This window comes from Grammomys surdaster, unplaced genomic scaffold (assembly GCF_004785775.1).
Source record: "Grammomys surdaster isolate TR1022 unplaced genomic scaffold, NIH_TR_1.0 313562, whole genome shotgun sequence".
Lineage (NCBI taxonomy): Eukaryota > Metazoa > Chordata > Mammalia > Rodentia > Muridae > Grammomys > Grammomys surdaster.
Window position 1 is genome coordinate 14513 of NW_021626395.1, and position 19596 is coordinate 34108.

Genomic DNA, 19596 nt, shown 5'->3' on the forward strand with positions numbered 1-19596 from the left:
TCCCTCCCTGAGCCGTGCCGTTGCTGCCTGATTGTAATGGCATATTTTAAAATTACCAGAAATCAAAGCTGGGAAGTAGATAGATATTGCTGCTTTTATTGCCTCGCTGTGTTAAGACTGCAGCCTGTGGGGGGGAGGGGAAGAGCATCTCCCTCCCCCATAGCTATCCATCCCCCACTTTTTCTTTCTCTTTCTTTCTTTCTTTCTTTTTTTTTTTCTAAGACAGTAATAGGAGAAAATTGGTTTTGAAACTGAATAAAAGTCCCTTTCAGAGGAAGTCTTTACTCTCGGGTACCTTTGCTGAAAGTAAAATAGAACGTAATGAAAGGTGGTTACGCGGTTGTCTTTCATTTACGGAGAGGCCAGGACAGACGGGAGGCTGCCACCGTCTCGGGGAATACAAGATTGGAATAATTGCGCGGTAACAAGGAGCTTGTTGTGAAATTAGTATCTTAAGAAACTGGTGGAAAAAAAAAGGTTTTTCCTCATGAATACTTCATTATTAGAGGCGGCAGAATCCCGGGCTTCAGACACCTGTTTAGTATTAAATACCTTCCCCCTCTTCCCCCTTAAACACCACCCCCCTCCTTCTCCTTCTCCTTCTAACCAGCTCAGGATAGAGGCAACCCAGGCTGGCTGCCAGGGACAGGGGTGGCAGGAGGGAGAAGCCTTCCTCTGTGGTGGTGGTGGGGGGAGAGAGGAAAACTGACTGGGACTCCCTTATCTTCCATGGTGGCCTCTGAGGCTGGCCTGTGCTGACACCAGTGCTCAGGAAGGTGGGCTTTGTGAGGACATGTGGGCTTCCTGAGTCCCCCTATCCCTGGTGTCTGGTTTAAGTACATGAATACAGCGTGGGCTGAGAGTGGCCCATCTGAGCTGCGACCTAAGGGTTGCTGTGGGTGACTCTGGCCCCACCCTTCCTCTTTGGGGTGAACAGTCAGTGGAGGGCCCCAAACCTCCCTAGCATACCATCCTGACATCTTTTCTCCAGGGGTACTGTGAGAACACCCCAAACAGTGCTAGACTAGCACTTACGTTAAACAAGGACACTGTACCCACAAGCCCTACCTGGTTACTCCTGTATGGACCCCAAAAATGACCATATGGGTCCCTCTCCCGGTGAGCTAGGCACTGATGTATCATGGGACTATGAGAGAGCTGAGGTCCACCACCAGCCAAAGAACATCTTGAGTTAGGGCGTAGAGCGGTGACCCACATATTGAGCTAGCCAAGGGCACATGAGGCTCATGAGTTCTGGCCGTGCTGTGGTGGAGGGCTCCCCCTTGAGACCTGGTTCCTTTCCGTGATGCCTCTGGGGCTTCTCTAGAAGCCACAGTTCCCTCATCTGAGAGAGATAGAATGTCTGGCCCAAAGCCAGGCTGGGGGGGACTATACCTGTAGGCCAGCCTGGACTACAAAGAGACACCCCAGTGTGACATTGCTTGGGGGTGCTGGGGAGGACGGAGGTGGCTCATAGCAGCCCTCAGTGACCAATGCTTCGTGTTTCTCTCTGAAGGATTTCTGCTGCAGACCGTGCCCCATCCAGGGCTCCCAGCTCAGCCATGCTGGCCTGTCTGCAGAGGCCTCAGAACCCACCCGGCCAACACCTGGCCTGTCCAAGCAAGAGCCTGGATCTTCGCAAGTGTGAGTGACTGCTCCCGACGGGTTTCCTCTTCCGGCACCCGGGGACTTGCTTTCTGTTCTTGGGCTTTGGGAGGGCAGGTTATTATGTCCCAGTCAGATCTCTCTCTGAGGTGTTTTTGTTTTTTGTTTTTTGTTTTTTCGAGACAGGGTTTCTCTGTGTAGCCCTGGCTGTCCTGGAACTCACTCTGTAGACCAGGCTGGCCTCAAACTCAGAAATCCGCCTGCCTCTGCCCCCCAAGTGCTGAGATTAAAGGCATGCGCCACCACCGCCCGGCCCCTCTCTGAGGTGTTCATGCAGAACTTCTAAGGCAGAGAGAGCTGGGGGGGGGGGTCTATGCTCATGCTCCAGGGAGCCCACCCACCACAGGCCTCGAACTGAGAGTTCTGCAGTTGGAACCTCAGGCCTTGGGTAGGGAGGTGGGACACCCCTGAGCTCGAGGCTGGCCTGGACCCAGAGTAGGGATGGGTGTGGGTCCGCAGGGAAGCACAGTACAGCTTCTGCCCTGTGGCCTAGAAGCCAGCTGTTGACACTGTGGCTGCTTCTTCAGACTGTTTATTTATCTTGAAAGTCACATTCTTCTTCAACATTCCTAAGGAAGGAAGGGGTAGAGAGACCAAAGCCCCTCCCCTCTGAGGCAGCTCACATCCGTTTCCCGTGTGCCCACAGATGTTTCATGTGCTCCAGCGAGTGTGTGCGCACACGTACATCTGACACGGTCCAGCACTCACTTGGCCAAACATCCTCCAGGTTAGCTGCCAAAGAGCAGCCTCTCTCCATTTAACTTTCTCTGGCAAGGGCCCGAACCATAATCTATTCGGCCGGCCCCCTGTCTAAACCGGCCACAGCTTGTTGGTTTGATAGGCAGTGCGGCAGGAAAACCTGTGCTGTCACCAGGTGTGAACGAGCGAGCGTGGGGGAGACTCTGGAAGAGGAAATACGGGGTCTCAGGGCACGTTAGACACTTTGTGATGCTGTGAGTGGGTTCTGACAGCTTTAGCTTTAGCTGTCACACCCTGGGACGGTGTGCAGCCCCGTGTAAAGGACGCACTTCCTCACATCTCGGCTCACACGGACACGGGTTTACCATGTCGACTTTACAATGACAGAAGTCCCTACTGTTTGACCTTGAGCATTCTTTACGTTCCTTTGTCTGTTTTTTTTTTTTAAGATTTATTTTATGTATATGAATACACTGTAGATGTCCTCAGACACACCAGAAGAGGGCATTGGATCCCATTACAGATGGTTGTACAGATGGTTCCCATGTGGTTGCTGGGTATTGAACTCAGGACCTCTGGAAGAACAGTCAGTGCTCTTAACCGCTGAGCCACCTCTCCAGGTCTGTTTTTTTCTGATGGGGTAGTAGCATCTGTCCATCTTGGCGGATATGTGGAACTGCGTGGGTGTCACACAGAAGACTTCACGTCTCTCCGATTTGTCTTCTGTCTTAGATTCTGCCTCAGTTCATTCCTACTTCCTCGTGTGGCTTCTGGGGTTTAAGGCGAACTTAGAGGAGCCGTCCCAGGCTGCTGCTTAAAGGAGAGTGATTCCACCCCCCCAAGGTTTCTTCCTGCCTCTTTTAAAAATTATAATACAACTTAGCACGCTTCTAAAGACTTACACACACACACACACACACACACACACACACACACACACACACACGGTATTGAAAAGTGTTTGCCCAGCGCTTGGGAGTCAGAGGCAGGTTTGAGACCAGCTTGTCCTGCATAATGAGTTCCAGGACAGCCAGCACTACGTAGAGACCCAGTTTCATTTGTTTTGTAATTTACTGGTTGTAAAGTAAGAGGCTGAGATCTCTGTGTGTCCAGGAATCAGCCCAGTGCTGCTTTGCCCCCCTTTCTTTTCTGTTTGGTGACCCTGGGGGTTGAACCCAGGGCTTCGGTCCTGCCAAGCAAGCTCCTCTCTAACCACTGAGCTCACCAACCAGGTTCACCATGTTTTCATACATACTAATCAGCCCCCCCCATTTTGCTTTCATTTTTGAGGCCAGGCATTATTATAGCCCAGTCTAGCCTTGAATTCACCGTGTAGCCTGAGATGACTCTAGCCTCCTGATCCCCTGCCTCGACCTCCCCAGTGCCAGGATACAGGTCACACTACCACACCCAGCTGTTTTCATTGCTGGGGGTTAGAAACTTTGGTTGAGTTTACCCAGCTATACTTGACCCCGTTCAGCCAGCGATGATCTCTGGGTACACTCATCAGCAGGTATGTCAGCCTCCCCATAGCACCGGAAACCCCATACCCAGTGACCGCCGCCGCCACCGCCTCCCTCCACCCACAGAGAAGTTCAACCCTGAACTTCATAATCGACTCATTCACACCTTGTGTAGGCTTTTCTGGTTGTTATGGGATACCCTTTAATGGTAAAATTCTTGACAGCACAGTGCATGTAATCTGACATATCTTCTCTTCAAGCCTCCACCCATGCGCCTCTGAAACAGAAAGGTGCACCCCACTGCATGTCCACAGGAGCCCGGAAATTCTCTTGTGGTTGTTTCTCTGTAATTACATTTATTTGCGTGTGAGTACGCACACACACCATTAGGCACATGGTAGAGGTCAGAGAACAAGTTGTAGGAATGAGTTATCCTCAGGCTTGGGATCCTGTACCTTTACCCATGGGCCAGCACCTGGCCGGTCCTGGCTGGCTAGCCAAGGTCAGCCACATTGAAGGGTGGATATCTACACGCTGATGTTTGTTGGAGCTTCTAGCTCTGTCAGTAAACCACCCCGTCTCCATGGTAACCTTGTGTACTTGCCCTCTGACCCGAGGAGCCACTTACTGGCTCATAGTGTGGGACCTTAGGTCCAGGAAGAAATGGCGTTTTGTAATACTGTCTTCATCTCCACCCCCGCCCCCAGGCAGGCACGCCTGTGCCTGTGCGTTCAGACTTCCTCTTGTGTCCCCTGGGAGTGTTCTGAGTCGCTGCATTGAGCGCCCGTGCATTTGGGGCCCAGTCTGCCTCTCCCATAGCGGAGGCAGCTCTGTGAATGCTGCCGCCTTCTGTCGCTGTAAGGGCCTCCCGGGTCAGCCGCTCCGGTTATGATCAGTGAGAACGGTCACTTCTTAATACTTTTCAGTTCTGACAGAGGTCTCGTGTGGTCCAGGCTAGTTCAGACCTGCCATGCTCTTGAGAGTGTACTCAGTATCCCCCGCTTCTCCCTGCAGAGTCGGAGGAGTGACGGGTGTGCACCGCCATGCTCTGGGTTCTTGTGTCTGTTTTGTTTTAAGATAGGGTCTCACTCTGTAGCTCTGGCTGGCCCGGTGCCCTCTATGTAGATCAGGCTAGCCCCAAACTCACCAATATCCAACTATCTCCTATTTTATCTTTTGTTGGCTAGAGTTGACTCTCTGTCATCCCCCAGAACATTAAATAAGATAGGAATGGAAGAGACAGGCTTGACCAAGCAACTCTTTCAGAACTGGCATTTCCTGGGCAATCTGCACACTACAGTGTTCTTGGAATGTTGACACCTGTCAGTTTTAAAATAAGAACAGGGGCTGGAGCACTTCCAGACAGGCTTGCACGTTCTGAGCATATGCGTTCTCCGGCCTCTTAATATGAATAATGATGTCACTGGACGCCTTCCTGTTAAAACACCCTGCATCCCTGCTTGGACCCCAGGTGGTCCTGGGAAATCACCCTATGGCATACTTTCAGGATTAGATCTGTTCTTTTAAATTCTTACCTTAATTAGATAACGTTAGCATCCTTTAAGGCAGGTTCTTGAATGTAGCCCAGGTTACCTCAAACCTTCCCTCCTACCAGGTCCATTGCCATCTGCAGCTTTTCCCCCTCCCCCTGTGCCGGTCAACCGTTGATGTCTGTTAAAGCTCGCTCCCTTCTGGGTGAACCAGCCTGCGTGTGCCACGTGGGGCCGGTAGCTTTTTAATGCTGTTCACCGTTTCCGCTCCAATAATTATTTTATCTGCTCCTTGAACGAGTCTGAGACGCAGGTTTTTCGATGCGTTTACACAGGGCTGAGCAGAGCGGCGCAGTGTTCTTACGTGGCATTTCACCCCGATGCCGGGGATTTTCTCTGTGTGTGTAGCTTCACGCGGCGCAACTGTAGAGTCCAGAGGATGACCCCGGGTTCCCATGCTTGTCTGAGACAGCCTCTCTCACTCGGCTGCGACTTGCTGACTCGGCTGCCAGCGAGCCCCAGGCATTTGGCTGGTTTTGCTTCCCCAGTGCTGGGGTTATGGTCACGTGTCACCACGTCCCACTTAGTGGGATCTGAGGGACACGGGCACTCTGCTGACTGAGCCATCTCCTAGCCTCTTCCCCCTGTTCTTCTTGATTAGATTAGCTAATGATACAATCTACTGCTTTTCCCCAAAGATCCATCTGTAGTATCTATGAGAAATACTACCCTTTTAGGGATTCTGATTCACTGATTTATCGTCTATTAAAATCTCCCTGTACTTTGAAGTTATTTTTTTTTAGAGACTTAAAAAAATAGCCTGGCGGTGGTGGCGCACGCCTTTAATCCCAGCACTTGGTACACAGAGGCAGGCGGATTTCTGAGTTTGAGAGTTCGAGGCTAGCCTGGTCTACAGAGTGAGTTCCAGGACAGCCAGGGCTACACAGAGAAACCCTGTCTCAAAAAAAATTATGTATATGAGAAATAGTGTACCTCAGCTGGTGTGTGGAGGTCAGAGGACAGATTCCAGGACTCAGTTCTTTCCTTCTACCATGTGTGTCCCAAGTATTGAACTCTAATTGCCTTTCAAGCTGAAAGAGTTAAAGAAAATGAAGCTTCATGCCTCCCTCCATCCCTCCCCCCAGCCCCCACACCCTTTTCAAACTTAGATGTCTTCTGTGTCCAGTCGCTTTACCAAACTGTCTTGGTTTGACCTGTTTGTAGCCCTTTCCTGGGCCTATAGCCTCTGTGATGGTTTGAATATGCTTGGGCCAGGGAGTGGCACTTGGAGGAGGGTGTGGTCTTGTTGGAGTGGGTGTGGTTATGTTGGAGTAGGTGTGTCACTGTGGGTGTGGGCTGTAAGACCCTCATCCTAGCTGCCTGGAAGCCAGTCTTCTCCTAGCAGCCTTCAGATGAAGATGTAGAACTCTCAGCTCCTCCTGCACCATGCCTGCCTGGATGCTGCCATGCTCCTGCCTTGATGATAATGGACTGAACCTCTGAACCTGTAAGCCAGCCCCAACTAAATGTCCTCATAAGAGTTGCTTTGGTCATGGTGCCTGTTCACAGCAGTAAACCCTAACTAAGACAGCCTCTCAGCCTGGCTTTCATTTCCCTCGTTTCTCCCTCTGTGCCTTCTCTCTCCCTGTGCTTTGTGGAGCGTTCATGCCTCCCCTTGCACCGCTACTTGGTGCTCCTGCCTTACAAAAATGGTGGCTTTTGCTACACGTCTTCCCTTCAGTACCTACCTGCATTCAGCACTGGGCTGTCACGGCCATCTCTTCTAGGTCAACAACCTTCTCTTGGGGTGTGATTTATCCCACCCACGACCTTGTCCTCCAAGCTTTATTTTGATGATGGCTGATGCTTATTCAACATGGCTTACCTCTGGAGGAAGGAGTCTGTCTTGCCTGGCTGTTTGGAGGAAGTTCTCACACAACTCAGAAAACCCGAGGCCATGTCTGACTGGACTTTGAGGGTCTTGCGCCCATTCAGTTGTCCTCTGTCGTACCCAGGCTACAGAGCAGTTAGGTTCCTGCAGACAGGGCATGGCTATGTGATTTTTACTTAGCCCTGTGCTCTTCAGCCAAGTCTGTCCCATGAGCCTCTGCTGCCATTGTGAGAGGGACTTAGACTTTGTGTTTGAGGTGTCCCCTGGCTCAGCACATCACCGCTGCCCCTCACTTGATCTGCATCTTTGCATTCAGGCCGTAGCTGCCACGTGCAGCCCTATACAGACGGAGAGGCAGGGTTAGACCCCTCCGGTCCGGCGTCTGTGCTATTCCTAGTTAGTTCAGGTCTAGGAGAGTCTTGCTCTCACTGAGTCCGTACTTGTTTACAGATAGGTTCTCGACATGTAGCCCAGGCTGGCCACAAACTCCTGGCAATAACCCTGCTTCTGCCTCCTGCATGCTGGAGTTGTAGGCTTGGACTACCACTCTCATCTCTTTTGCCCCAAGCAGGACTCAGCGTGGCAGGGCTAGCCTGAGTTTCGCTGCTATGCTGGACTAACACCAAGGTAGGAAGGGCCTGGCCAGGTTGTGGCTGCAGTGACCTTGGACAAGTGGATCAGTCTCTTAGGACTTGTGTCCCCTTTTATAAAGAAAGGATCAATCAGATGAGGTGGACAGAAAAAGCCTAGCTGTGGCCACTTGCAATGGGTAACATCGAAAGATCCAGGGGGTGGGGAACCAGTCTGAGACCTATGCCCCTTTCCTGCATGAGGGGGCTCACAGTAGGCTGACTTACAGAACTACAACAAGAACCAGCTTCCACATGTGTCCAGAACAGGCCTGAGGGACCAGAGACAGCCACAGGTTATATCTGTAAGAGCTGAGGACAGCGCAGGCTATCCCAGGTGACTAGAGAAAAATGACCTGACCAGAACAGAGAAGAATGTGGCCCCTCCCCTCCCTTAGGCCTAAGAGCTAAGCCTTCCCAGCTGGCCAGAGTCCCAGGGTCCCACGCAGGACCTGACCACCCTTGCCGCAGAAACCTGTATCCTAGATCTGCAGGGCCTCAGCAGCTAATAAATGTCTGACTTTCTCACTGCAGTTGCCAATATACAAACCTTGAGTTTTGTGCATTCCTGAAAACGCAGGCTCTGCAGAGAGCCCCTGGGAGGTGCCATGTGTGTGTGTGTGTGTGGGGGGGTGCTCAGGGACTGTTGTACTCAAAGGCACTGCAGGGGGATTCTCTGGCACTGCAGCTGCCCGAGAGCAGTGGACAGCCTGTCTCAGACCGTGGGGTTTACCATCCTCCCCCAGAGCACACAGGAACTGAGATGGAGCCAAGGGGGTCAGGTCCTGGTTGGGACCCCACGCAGGGCACATGTGTGTGACTGGATCCCAACACTTTGCCTGCCGCCACCCCAGGCCACAGCACCTGTCTCCACGGAAGAGAACCACTGAAGGGCGCACAACCCAAGATGAAGTGGATTGTTGACCCAACTCCCACCCTCACCCACAGTTGGGCATTCCCTATGACCTGCCATTTGGAGCGTCTGCCCCAGTGAGCTTTGAGCCACTAGCATTTCTATAGGGGCCACTGGTTCTAGTCACAAAGTGGGCCAGCAAGATGGCTCTCTACTGACCTAAGTTCAGTCCCTGAGACAGCACAGCGGAGGGAGAGAACTCACTCTCATAAGTCGTCCTTTAACCTCCGTGTATGTTGCCTTCCCACTACCAAAATAAAAATGTCAAATAATTAAAGGGGCGGGTGCATTGGACTTTATGTCTTTGTCTGTCTGGAGGATCCAGTCAGACTCACCTGCTACTGAACCCGGGGGTTTGGAACTTGGTGGGAGCAAACCCCCCCAGGTCACACTGCCTGTACTCAGGGAGGGAAGGGAAATGAACACATACAATGATCACACATACAACACCCGGGAGAAGACTGCGACTCTAAGCCGACTTCTACCACAGAGGATGCCCGGCTTTGTGTGTGGACAGCCACTTCCAACCTGAGGCCACACAGCCCGGTGTACCTTACTGTCCAGCAGCCTTCGGTGTGCAGAAAATAAAGGTCTGACTATTCTGATAAAACCTCACTGTGGTGGGCGGGGCAAGGGCTGCTGCCGGTGAGCACTTACTTTGCAAAGGCCTCAGTTCCAGCCCCACAGTTGCTTGGAGGTGGGGGTGGGAGGGGCAAGCTTAAATTACAGCAACTCTCCTGCCTCAGCCTCTTGGGCACCTCTTGGGTTATAGGTGTGCGTCCACACCCAACTACCCTCTGTCTTTATGTGTTTCATGTGCTCACCGGTGTTTATGTGTCTTCTCTGAAGATGTGTGTGTAGCTCTTCGTTCCTTGACTCTTGGGTTATCCAGGTCCCGAGTGCATTCTGGGTACTGGTCCTGTTTCATGTGTGTGACGTGGGAGAACCTTTTCCCATTCTAGAGCTGACTTCATCGGACTTCCCAGTCCCCTTTGATGCAGGAATTGTTTGCTTCTGGTGGCATCCACTTCTTTTGTTAGGGTGTTTTTTTAGACAAGGCCTCTGTGACCCACACTGTCCCTCGGCCGTTGACATTTTCTTCTGAGCATTTCTAGTCTTGAGGCCAGCGAGAGCGCAGTGGGTGGAGGCGCCTACTGCCAAGTCCGAGGACTGAGTAGCTGCCCAGGACCCACATGGTGGGAAGAGGTGTCACCCTGTGCACACATGGGACGTGCTTGCATCCCCACGGGTAATAAATGAATAAAAAAGGTTTGAAAAGTCTTAACTTTTCCATGTAGGCCTCTGATATTTTGTTTTTTTTTTTCTTTTTTGGTTTTTCGAGTCAGCGTTTCTCTGTATAGCGCTGGCTGTCCTGGAACTCACTCTATAGACCAGGCTAGCCTCAAACTCAGAAATCCGCCTGCCTCTGCCTCCCGAGTGCTGGGATTAAAGGCGTGTGCCACCACTGCCCGGCTTGAGTTGATTTTGTATGAAATGATCCAACCTCATTATTCTGCAGCTGTGTTAGTGTACGTAGATACCAGTAGCCACATATCTGGCTGTCTATACCACCAGTCTAAAAAGACCAACTTTGGGTGCACACCTTTGATCCCAACAGAAGCAGGCAGATTTCTGTGACTTTGAGGCCAGCCTGGCCTACAAATCAAGTTTCAGGACAGCCAGGACTACACAGAAAAACCGTGTCTAGGACGATGAGGACGGCCAGCTTCTCCCTACCGAATGGTTCTGTGGATTTCACACTGGACTCTCTAGTACCCTGACGTGCCACTGGTGCCTCTGCTTATGCCTGGTACCCACAGCGGCCTGAGTACTGTTAACTTGGCATTGAGTTTCAAAATTAGGAATAGTTTGGGCTTCTCTGGATCCCCAGAATTCCAGGACAAGCGTCTTAGTTTCATTAAGGAGGCCGGCTGAGATTCTGACAGGAAGGGCAGGGCCTGGAAGTCAGATGCCAATCCTAAGTCTCCCAGCGCACGAACATGGGACGTCTTCCCATTTACTGAAGACATTGCTTTCAACATCTTGTCACTTTCAGACCATTTTGTTCTTCTGTTGAAATTTATTCCTGAGTTTTGATGCTGTTATAAACAGAATTGGGGATTTTTGTTGTTGTTTTGGTTTTCTGTGCTTTGTTAATCCCCGTGACGGGGATGGAACCCAGGGCCCTGTGTGTTTGCTCAGTGACAGTTCTACCGCTGAGACACACTCTCTGCCCCCCGGTATTTAATTTCATTCCCTGAAATGTGAGCATATAGAACTAGACCTGAGAGAAAGTTGGGGTCTGGGAGTGGACAAGGGGCGTGAGCGTCAGAGGAGGAAGCTGGGAATGGCAGGGACGAGTCGGGCTGACCCTCCTGTGCGTGGTGCAGACTAGAGTCATACATGGCCAAAACAGCCCAGCTGAGGGCGGGTAAGACATCCTGGAAGAGTTCCCCAGCCCCACCTTCTGGGGTACAGAGACCACCCCAAGGCTCCAGCCAGCACCTGAGGTTGAGGAAGGCTTGAGGAGTGCCTACCTGTTTCAGTATGTGCAGGATGCCCCCTGATTAGGCACACGTGGCTTCATTCACATGCCAAGCATCTGAACACACCCTCACCCCACCCCGAGAGCTAGACTGGAGAGCTGTTATCACCCTGAGCCCCAGAGGTCCTCAGCCCATTAACAGAGCATGCCTGGAATTATCCAGGGACTGATCCTCTGGTCAACCACCAGGGGTCAGTAGATGCAGCAGATTGGGGTCCCTGGGACAGGCAGCACGGTGCCCAGCAGCAGCCCTCACCCCCCCCCACCCCACTGCTTGAGTCCTTCCCAATACAGACCAGAGAACAGCTGCTCTCCCCTGCCCAGTAGCCTCCCGCCCCTTCCCGATCGACCTCATTAGGCATTCCACTAGTGCCACCAGCTAATTAGTGTCACGTTAATTGAGCATTCAGGAGGCTGCCACCTCCAAGGGCGGAGTGTCACGGTGAAGGAGAATACAGATGAAGGGTGGTGCCCAGGGACCTTTTCTGTCCCTGAGAGGACTCACAAACCCCCACTCCCATCTCAGCACAGGGACTTCCCGATCCTGACGAGGAAAAGGAAGCGCCCTCCACTCCTGTGGGAAGAGGACATCCCCATTCTGTACCCTGAAATCTGAGGTCCCCTGAACTACTGCTCCGGGGACATACGGTATGAGTCAGGAGTGGCCTGGCCACCCGGGGAAGACCCAATTCTAAGCTGCTGTCTGCAGCCCCCACGCTCCTGAGCGGGTCCCTGTCCTTCCAGAGCTAGCTAGCTCCAGTATGTATACCTCACAAAACACAGCCCATCCCCCAGTGATACAGGCCCGGGTTCTGCAGCACATCTGGGACACAGAACCAGGAATTCTGGGCCGGCAGCTCCACACACCCTCCACACCCCCCGTTGAACAAGTACCTCATCAAATGCTTAAGTCTCCCGGAACCCTGAAGTCTGCATGGTCAAACTGAAGGCCAAGACCCAACTCTAGTCACCTAGCTTCTCAGACCCCCACAGCGGCGCCCCGCCCTCTCCCCCCCCCCCCCCGCCAGGCAGCAATGCAGTGAAGCCATCTCTTGTCTCCCAGAGGCAACATTAAACCCCACTCAGAGGGCTGGTTTTAATTGGCTTAATATACTCGTTAATAACCGCCTCTATTTAACGCACCTGTAAAAGGCCCATAACATTAACTTAATGGCAGCTACAGTTCGCCCACCCGGCACTTCCTGCCAGCCTTTTAAATCTCCAGACAAGCCTTTAATGGGGGCTTCGTGGATGGAGATGGATTGGAGGAAAGACAAGCAGGGAGAGGCAGCCCAGGTCACCCTTGCTCAATGCCGTCCCTGCGTGTCTAACCTTTCCTGAGAAACCAGGCAGTACCAGGAAACAAGTGACAGGCACGGTCTGTGCATTCAGGCCCTGCGACGGGAAGGGAAGAGCAGAGGGCGAGGTGGCCAGTACCTCCAATGTTGCCCTGAACACACCTCCAGAAAAATCACTGTTATCAGTGGCCAAGGACACAAGGAAGGTGGGAACTTTGCCCGAGACCCTCTGGGGCTCACACAGTGTGAAGCCAGTTTACTACAGGCTCAGAGAAGGGCAGCGGTGCACCGCGGCACACAGGGTAGACCCGGGACTTAAAAGCCTGTCTGTCACCTGCCTCCCGACTCAACACCCTCCTCACCCACTCTCCCCAGCCAGGCCTATTTAATACACTCAAGATGGACACGTCTGTGTCCAGGATTAACCTGTTAGGGCCCTCATAATCCCATCAGCCTTTGTACCACCAGCTAGGGACCAAACCTCGGACACATGGCCTCTCAGGGGATTTTTATATCCATCCCTGGGGGCCCTACCCCTTGGACCACACACCCAGATGACCACAGTGGCCGGGGGCCAGGAAGTTTGTTTCCCCAACATAGAGCTCTCTGGTTGTTGGCCCCTCTGCTCAGATCCAATATGGCTCCCTCTCCTTTTCCCTTAGAGGTTACTACTTCACTGACCTCTGGGTCCAAGCCAAGAGCCCCTCCAGCCCACCATTCAGGCCACCTCACTGCTGATTCCCAGCGTGGCAGCGACATGACAAACTATCCCAGGAGTTGACTATGCCCCGGGCAGGACGGGGTGGAGTCTTTCCCAGAATGTTCTTAGGGATGGAGGGAGAGACACTTAGGTCTTCTGAGTGCAAGATTCTTGTCTGTGGGTCTCAGTGGAGTCAGTGGCCTCTTACAAAGTTCCCACGAGTGGTATTGTATACCTTTGATCCCAGCACTCGGGAGGCAGGCCGTCTCTGAAAACTTTTGTGAGGTTTACATAGTGAGTTCCTGGACCCTGTGTCCAGACAGACAGACAGACAGATTAAAAAATCAACTCATAAAAGCCACTCCTCTGCCCACCCACATTACATTCTCAGGACACTCAAGCCACGGACCCAGTTCATGTCAGACAAGGGAATCCGACACCACTATTTATGGGAGACAGGCCCAAGAATGAAGACATGTCCATCACCCCTGTCAGCCTGCCACCATCTTGTTTCTGGGCTTTCTGCTGCCCGTCACCCCCAAACAGGGTGCCAGTTCCTTAGCTTGCTGCCTGCATAGTAGAGCCCAGGAAACGGTATCTGGCAGTTGGGGACAGTGGGTAGGGGTTCAAAGGGGATAGGCTCAGGTGTCCGGTGTCCGGCGGTCCCTTCCATGATGAAGATGCCAGGATGAGATTCCCCAAACCAGCTGGCCCTCCTCTTTACCCAACTGAGGAGCCCGCTGCCAGAGTTCCCCAGCCCCTCTACGAGGACCTCTCCCTATTCCCTAGGGCCCCGTGTTTACCAAACAGATTGATGGCATGAGCGCTTGTGGCTGGGTTTTCTCCACAGAAAAGTCTGGAACTTTGCCAACCTGGGCCCAGAAGCCAAGTAGCCCAGGGCCCCAAGCCAAGTCCACTGCAGAAGAGGATTTTTCAAGAACTGGGGGATAGCCAGAAAAATCTTTTGGGGACCAGGGTATAAGGCAGAGGCTACTGTGTCAATGTGTGCAGAGGCCATGATTTAAACCAGGTCTGTGATGGGAGGCCCCAGCAGCCCCGCGATGGCCATGCCCTGACAGAGGCTTACCAAGCACCAGCCAGGAAACAGTGACGGCCCAAGCAGTCTCTGTGTCTCTCTTCTTGAAGCTAGATAGTGGCCTCCTAAGGGTGGCCCCAGCCCCTCTAGGCCCTGCCTGGGGTGGAGTGCTGACCTAGCTCTAACCTTGGCTGGCTGTAACCTCTGATCTTTTCACCTGTAAAATGGAGACCCATGTGTCAGACCTTGTGGTCCTGTGGCTGATGGGACTCAGAAAGCCAAGGGTCCCTGATCTTCTTCCAACAAGACTCAGAAAGCCGTTGCCCCAGCTTCCGGTCATCTCTGTAGCCTCTCCACAAGGTCCCCTCGTGACTCTGTTGTGGGAGAGCCCCATTCCTTCCAAAGGGTCTTACTGATGGTCTAAACTTTGGTCTAAACTCCAACCCTGTCTGTATGGGACCTGGGGACTTGCAGGGGCTTGGGTGGTTGGGAAGGCAGGTCTCCAGGCCGGCTGCCACTTGTCACACCCACCCACCCTACCTACATCACAGGGATGCATTCCCCACCCCTCTCACTGTTGTCTGGCCCTCCATACACAAGCCACTCAGAAAATGATGAGTGCAGAGCCTGGCACGCAGTCACTGCCAGCAGAGAGGCTCCAACCCTCTCCCTCAGTGCCAACCACCCCGCAGGACGCCCACTGACCAGAAGGGGGCGAAGTGCTCCCTCTCTCGGGTAACAAGACGAGCGAACAATCTCTCCTTTTTCCTTAAGGTTTTGAACACCTAATTTATTCCATCCATTAGATAGATTTTGTAGATTTAATCATTTTCACAGTTGGTGGCTCATTGGATACTCAAGATAAACTCGGAATGAAAGCATAATGCCAGGGACAAATGAGTTTTCACACCACAATGGCAGACGCTTGCCCGGAAAGAGAGTTTAAGGGGAGCGAGAACACACATGGATATCATTTTTTTCCCCCTCCCGGCAGCTGCTTTTGCTGAGTCTGGTAGGTTTCCACAGCTAATTTCACCAGTTTCGTTCATCTGTAAAATTGCATAAAAGTGACATTTTTTGTGCTCATTATATTGCAACTGCTGATTTATAGCTGGCAAATGAAGAACCAGTCCCTTTTTTTTGCGGGACTCTCCGAGCGGTGCTAAGTGCCCATGAAATTGCTTGTATAATGTAGTTTAAATCCAATCGCAGAGAAAGATTCCCCCATTGGCCAAAGTGACATTTCCATTCTCCACACCAAGTTTATTTTAGGCTACTTAAGAGCAAGGGATGCTCAGAGCAGGGGAGGGGTTGGATGTACCTGCTGGGCCGAGGTTAGGCCCGAAGATTGAGAGGTGGAGGGATATTACCCTGGTCCATGTTGTCACTGCCCCTTCTACATCTCACCTGTTCAATACAATCTGTAGCTGCCCAGTTCCCTGAGCAAAGTAGGGGTACTGTCCATCCGTGGGGCTGGACAGATCCCCCACGCCCAAGTCTGTTGCTGTGTTCTTTCAGGATGTGAGGCAGCCTCCCAGTCCACTGGAAGCCGCCAGTCTATATACCCATGTCATGAGAAGCACATATCCCCAACCGTTTGGAGGGTCCCGTGTAGTGAGAAGCCACTCTGGCGTGCACAGGCCCTGGCTCCGCTGCCTCTGGTGACCCTGTCTGAGAGAGCTAATTTCTGCTGCCAGCCTCCCAAATACAGAGGCCCGTCATCCAGAATAACACTAGACCCCAAGGCTATGCAGGTTAGGACTCTGGGAGGACCAGGTAAGAGGCCTCCAACAGAAAGGACCTCATGGGTGTCCCTCTCTGGTGAGGCCCTGCTGATCTCTCCGAGTTCTGCCTCATGCACATGGACCTTCTAAACCCGCCCAGATCCCCGTGGAGGCGGCCTTCGGAGCAGCATTGCCTTACTTGTACAGATGAGGAAAGCGAGGCTCAGCATGGTGAATCCCTTTCCCTAGACTCCCCAGGAGTTACAATATCCTAGCTCTGCTCTGAGCCTCACCCCGCTGGGCCCCTTGGGACATATGGCCAAGGTCACACTGCTGACCCAGCACCGTTAGCATCCCCATCTCACAAGTGGGGAAACTGAGGCCGGTGTAAGCAGACAGCTTGCCCAGGACCACACAGCCTACCTAACCATGCTTCCACCCCAATCCCTGCCCCCCTGACCCCTGGCCGTGTCCCCCTGCCTCAGAGGAAGCTGTGGGCTAGGCTCCAGTTTAGAATGGCTCAGGGTGTCAGAACCACCCTGACCAGCAACTTCCCCCCCCACACACACACCTGTGGCAGAGCCAGTTGTGGCCACCTGTAGTAAGTCTCACAATCTAGAATGTCACCCCCAGTATTAGCAGGGCAGCCACCGTGAGCACCCTGAGTCAGATTCACCTCTCCCCACCAGGGCTGCCAGCATAGCTGGTCCTGTTGCTAGAAGCGGATTAAGGCTGAGGGTACCCGGTTGGTAGGGCCTTCCTTAGCGTTGTGAAGCGCCGGGTTGGAAACCAAGCAGTTCGTAACTGGGCATCACGGCACACACCTGAGATACCAGCGTTCGGGAGGGACAGAGCTTCAAGGTCATTCCTGTGTAAGCATCAAGTCTGAGGGCGACTTGGAACTCACGCAGGTCCCTATCTCAAAGATGAAAAACTGCAAGCTTGCCTGTGGCTGAGGACCGATGGGGCCTGTGACTAAACCTTGTACATGTGTATGGTTTCCGCTTACGTTTTGGTCCAAAAGTTGGAACTGGGGGAGGAAGGGCAGGGGAAGAAGTGAGGGAAAGGAAGGGACCGGGACAGCTCCCGAAGCCAGTGGGTAGCGATGGGCTGTAGGTACCGTCTCTCACTCGTGCCTCTGTCCTTGCAGGCGAGTCGGTGGCCAGCTCTATGCATTCCTCCCGCTACCCAAGCCCAGCCGAGCTGGATGCCTACGCAGAGAAGGTGGCCAACAGCCCCCTGTCCATCAAGATCTTCCCCACCAACATCCGAGTGCCGCAGCACAAGCACCTGAGCCGCACGGTCAACGGCTATGACACCAGCGGCCAGCGTTACAGCCCCTACCCTCAGCACACCTCTGGCTACCAGGGCCTGCTGGCCATCGTCAAGGCTGCCGTCTCCTCCAGTGCGGCTGCGCCCTCCGGGCACACCAAAAGCGTGCTCAAGAGCGTGGAGGGCAAGCGGACTAAACTGTCACCGGCCACCGTGCAGGTGGGCATCGCACCCTACCCGGTGCCCAGCACCCTGGGGCCCTTGGCCTACCCGAAGCCACCCGAGGTACCTGCACCACCCCCCAGCCTTCCTGCAGCAGCCACTGCCACCTCTGTGATCCCTCTGCCGGGCCGGGGCCTGCCTCTGCCCCCCTCCAACCTACCTTCGATCCACAGCATCCTGTACCAGCTCAACCAGCAGTGCCAGGCCCCGGGCGCTGCACCAAGCGCCTGTCAGGGCGTGGCTGTGCCCCACCCCAGTCCAGCCAAGCATGGCCCCGTACCCAGTTTTCCTAGTGTGGCTTACTCGGCCACAGCTGGTTTGCCAGACTGCCGGAAGGGCACGGAACTGAGCCAGGGAGCCACACCAGCCCTGACACTGGCTGGAGCCACCAAACCTGCAGGGTATGCAGAAGGCGGCCTGGATTACCTGCTGTGGCCACAGAAGCCGCCCCCTCCCCCGCCCCAGCCGCTGCGGGCCTACAGTAGCAACACTGTAGCCAGCAAGTCCCAGTCCCCAGAGACTTGTGGCGGGAGGGCATTCGAGAGGGCCAATGGGTCCCCCCACAACTGCGGCATGGGGCTGCCTGGCAGCTTCACCGTAGGCCAGTACTTCGCTGCCCCTTGGAACAGTGTTCTGGTGACACCTACCAGTGACTGCTATAATCCAGCAGCTGCTGCCGTAGTGACAGAGCTGGGACCAGGAGCGGCCCGGGAGCTAGCCGGGCCTCCTGGAGATGCACTCTCAGGCCTGACCAGCAAGAGTGTGTGTAACACAGCGGTACTGAGCAGCAGCCTCCAGTCACTGGAGTATCTCATCAACGACATCCGGCCACCCTGTATCAAGGAACAGATGCTGGGCAAGGGCTATGAGACGGTGGCCGTGCCCCGGCTGCTGGACCACCAGCACGCCCACATCCGCCTACCTGTCTACAGATAAGGTCTGCCCTGCGGGCACACGGACAGATGGACAGGGTGCTGGGGGTTGGCGGGCCATAGCACAGAGCAGGAAGCTAGCAGGGCACCCCGCTCACCCTGTGTCCACAGGGAAGCCAGGCTGGTTACCGCCTCACTGCGAGATGGGCAGGTAGGTCGACCTCACACACCAGGGCTCCTCCCCCGACTTGCTGCCCCAGGAAGCAGGGAGAGTCCCGGGCTGGCTACAAGGCTCGTCCTTCATCCAGGCAGGGAGAGAGGACCTTCTGCAAACAAGAAGTTCCTTCTGGGTCTCAAGCAGAGGGGTGCTCCGGCCATCCTGTGTCATACACTGGGTCCCCACCCATACTCTCCCAGTCTCGGAAAAGGAGCAGAGAGAATCCATAGCAGGTCCCTGGGTCCAAAGTGCCCCACCCCCACCAACTAATCCAGGTGAAGACCACCCTGACTCCAGACTCCCAGAGGCCTCAGGACTACCAGCCCCCTGTTCCTGCCGACTCTTCCCCTTCCCGCCCACCCTACTCTGTACGCCCCAGACCACCCTCTTCCCCATCCCCAACAGTATATCTCACAGGGCTGCTGGGAACAGCTGGTGCGTTGCACAAGGGCACCTTGCCCAAGGAGATTCCACTCGCATCCTAGATTTGTGTATTTATTACAACTGTCTGCATTTAGAGGAAGGGACAGCTTCTTCCTATTCGCACAAAGATGTCACGGGGCGGAGGGGCTAACGAGGGACCTGTAAATTCAGGCTCCGTTTGCAAGGACGATCTTGCCTTTCTCCGCGTGTCAGGGTCTCCTGGGGACCAGTGGGAGGGTGACCCGGCTATAACTGGAATAATCCAGCTCCTATTCTGCATCCCCCCCTCCCCCTGCACTGCTTTGGGGGTGGGGGGAATAAATAAGCCCAGGAAGTCCTCAAGGCCTGCAGTCCCCTGGCCCCGCCGGCCCCAGGCGTTCCGGAAGCGGTACTGTATCTCTCCAAGGCCTGTCTCAGCACTAAGTGCATTTACAAATCTCTGAGAATGTTTTTTTTATACTAAAATTGACCATTTTATTCTACTGTGAGAAGTGCAGTCTGTCTGCACTATATTGTTTTAAAAACGAAGAGAACGGA

The 19596-nt window shown here is 53.7% G+C and overlaps 1 protein-coding gene across 1 annotated transcript; it reads left to right on the forward strand.

Moving 5' to 3' along the window:
- Positions 1-1523: 1523 nt before the first annotated feature.
- Positions 1524-19596, forward strand: LOC114616259 (protein FAM222A). The gene is made up of 2 exons (XM_028761760.1): positions 1524-1644; positions 17204-19596. Exons 1-2 carry the CDS (start codon positions 1563-1565, stop codon positions 18481-18483), a joined length of 1362 nt encoding a protein of 453 aa, XP_028617593.1. The 5' UTR covers positions 1524-1562; the 3' UTR covers positions 18484-19596.

Coding starts and splice junctions, on each gene's coding strand:
- LOC114616259 (XM_028761760.1), top strand. CDS start 1,563: ATGCTGGCCTGTCTGCAGAGGCCTCAGAACCCACCCGGCCAACACCTG. Junction 1,645..17,203: donor GAGCCTGGATCTTCGCAAGT/GTGAGTGACTGC, acceptor CTGTCCTTGCAG/GCGAGTCGGTGGCCAGCTCT.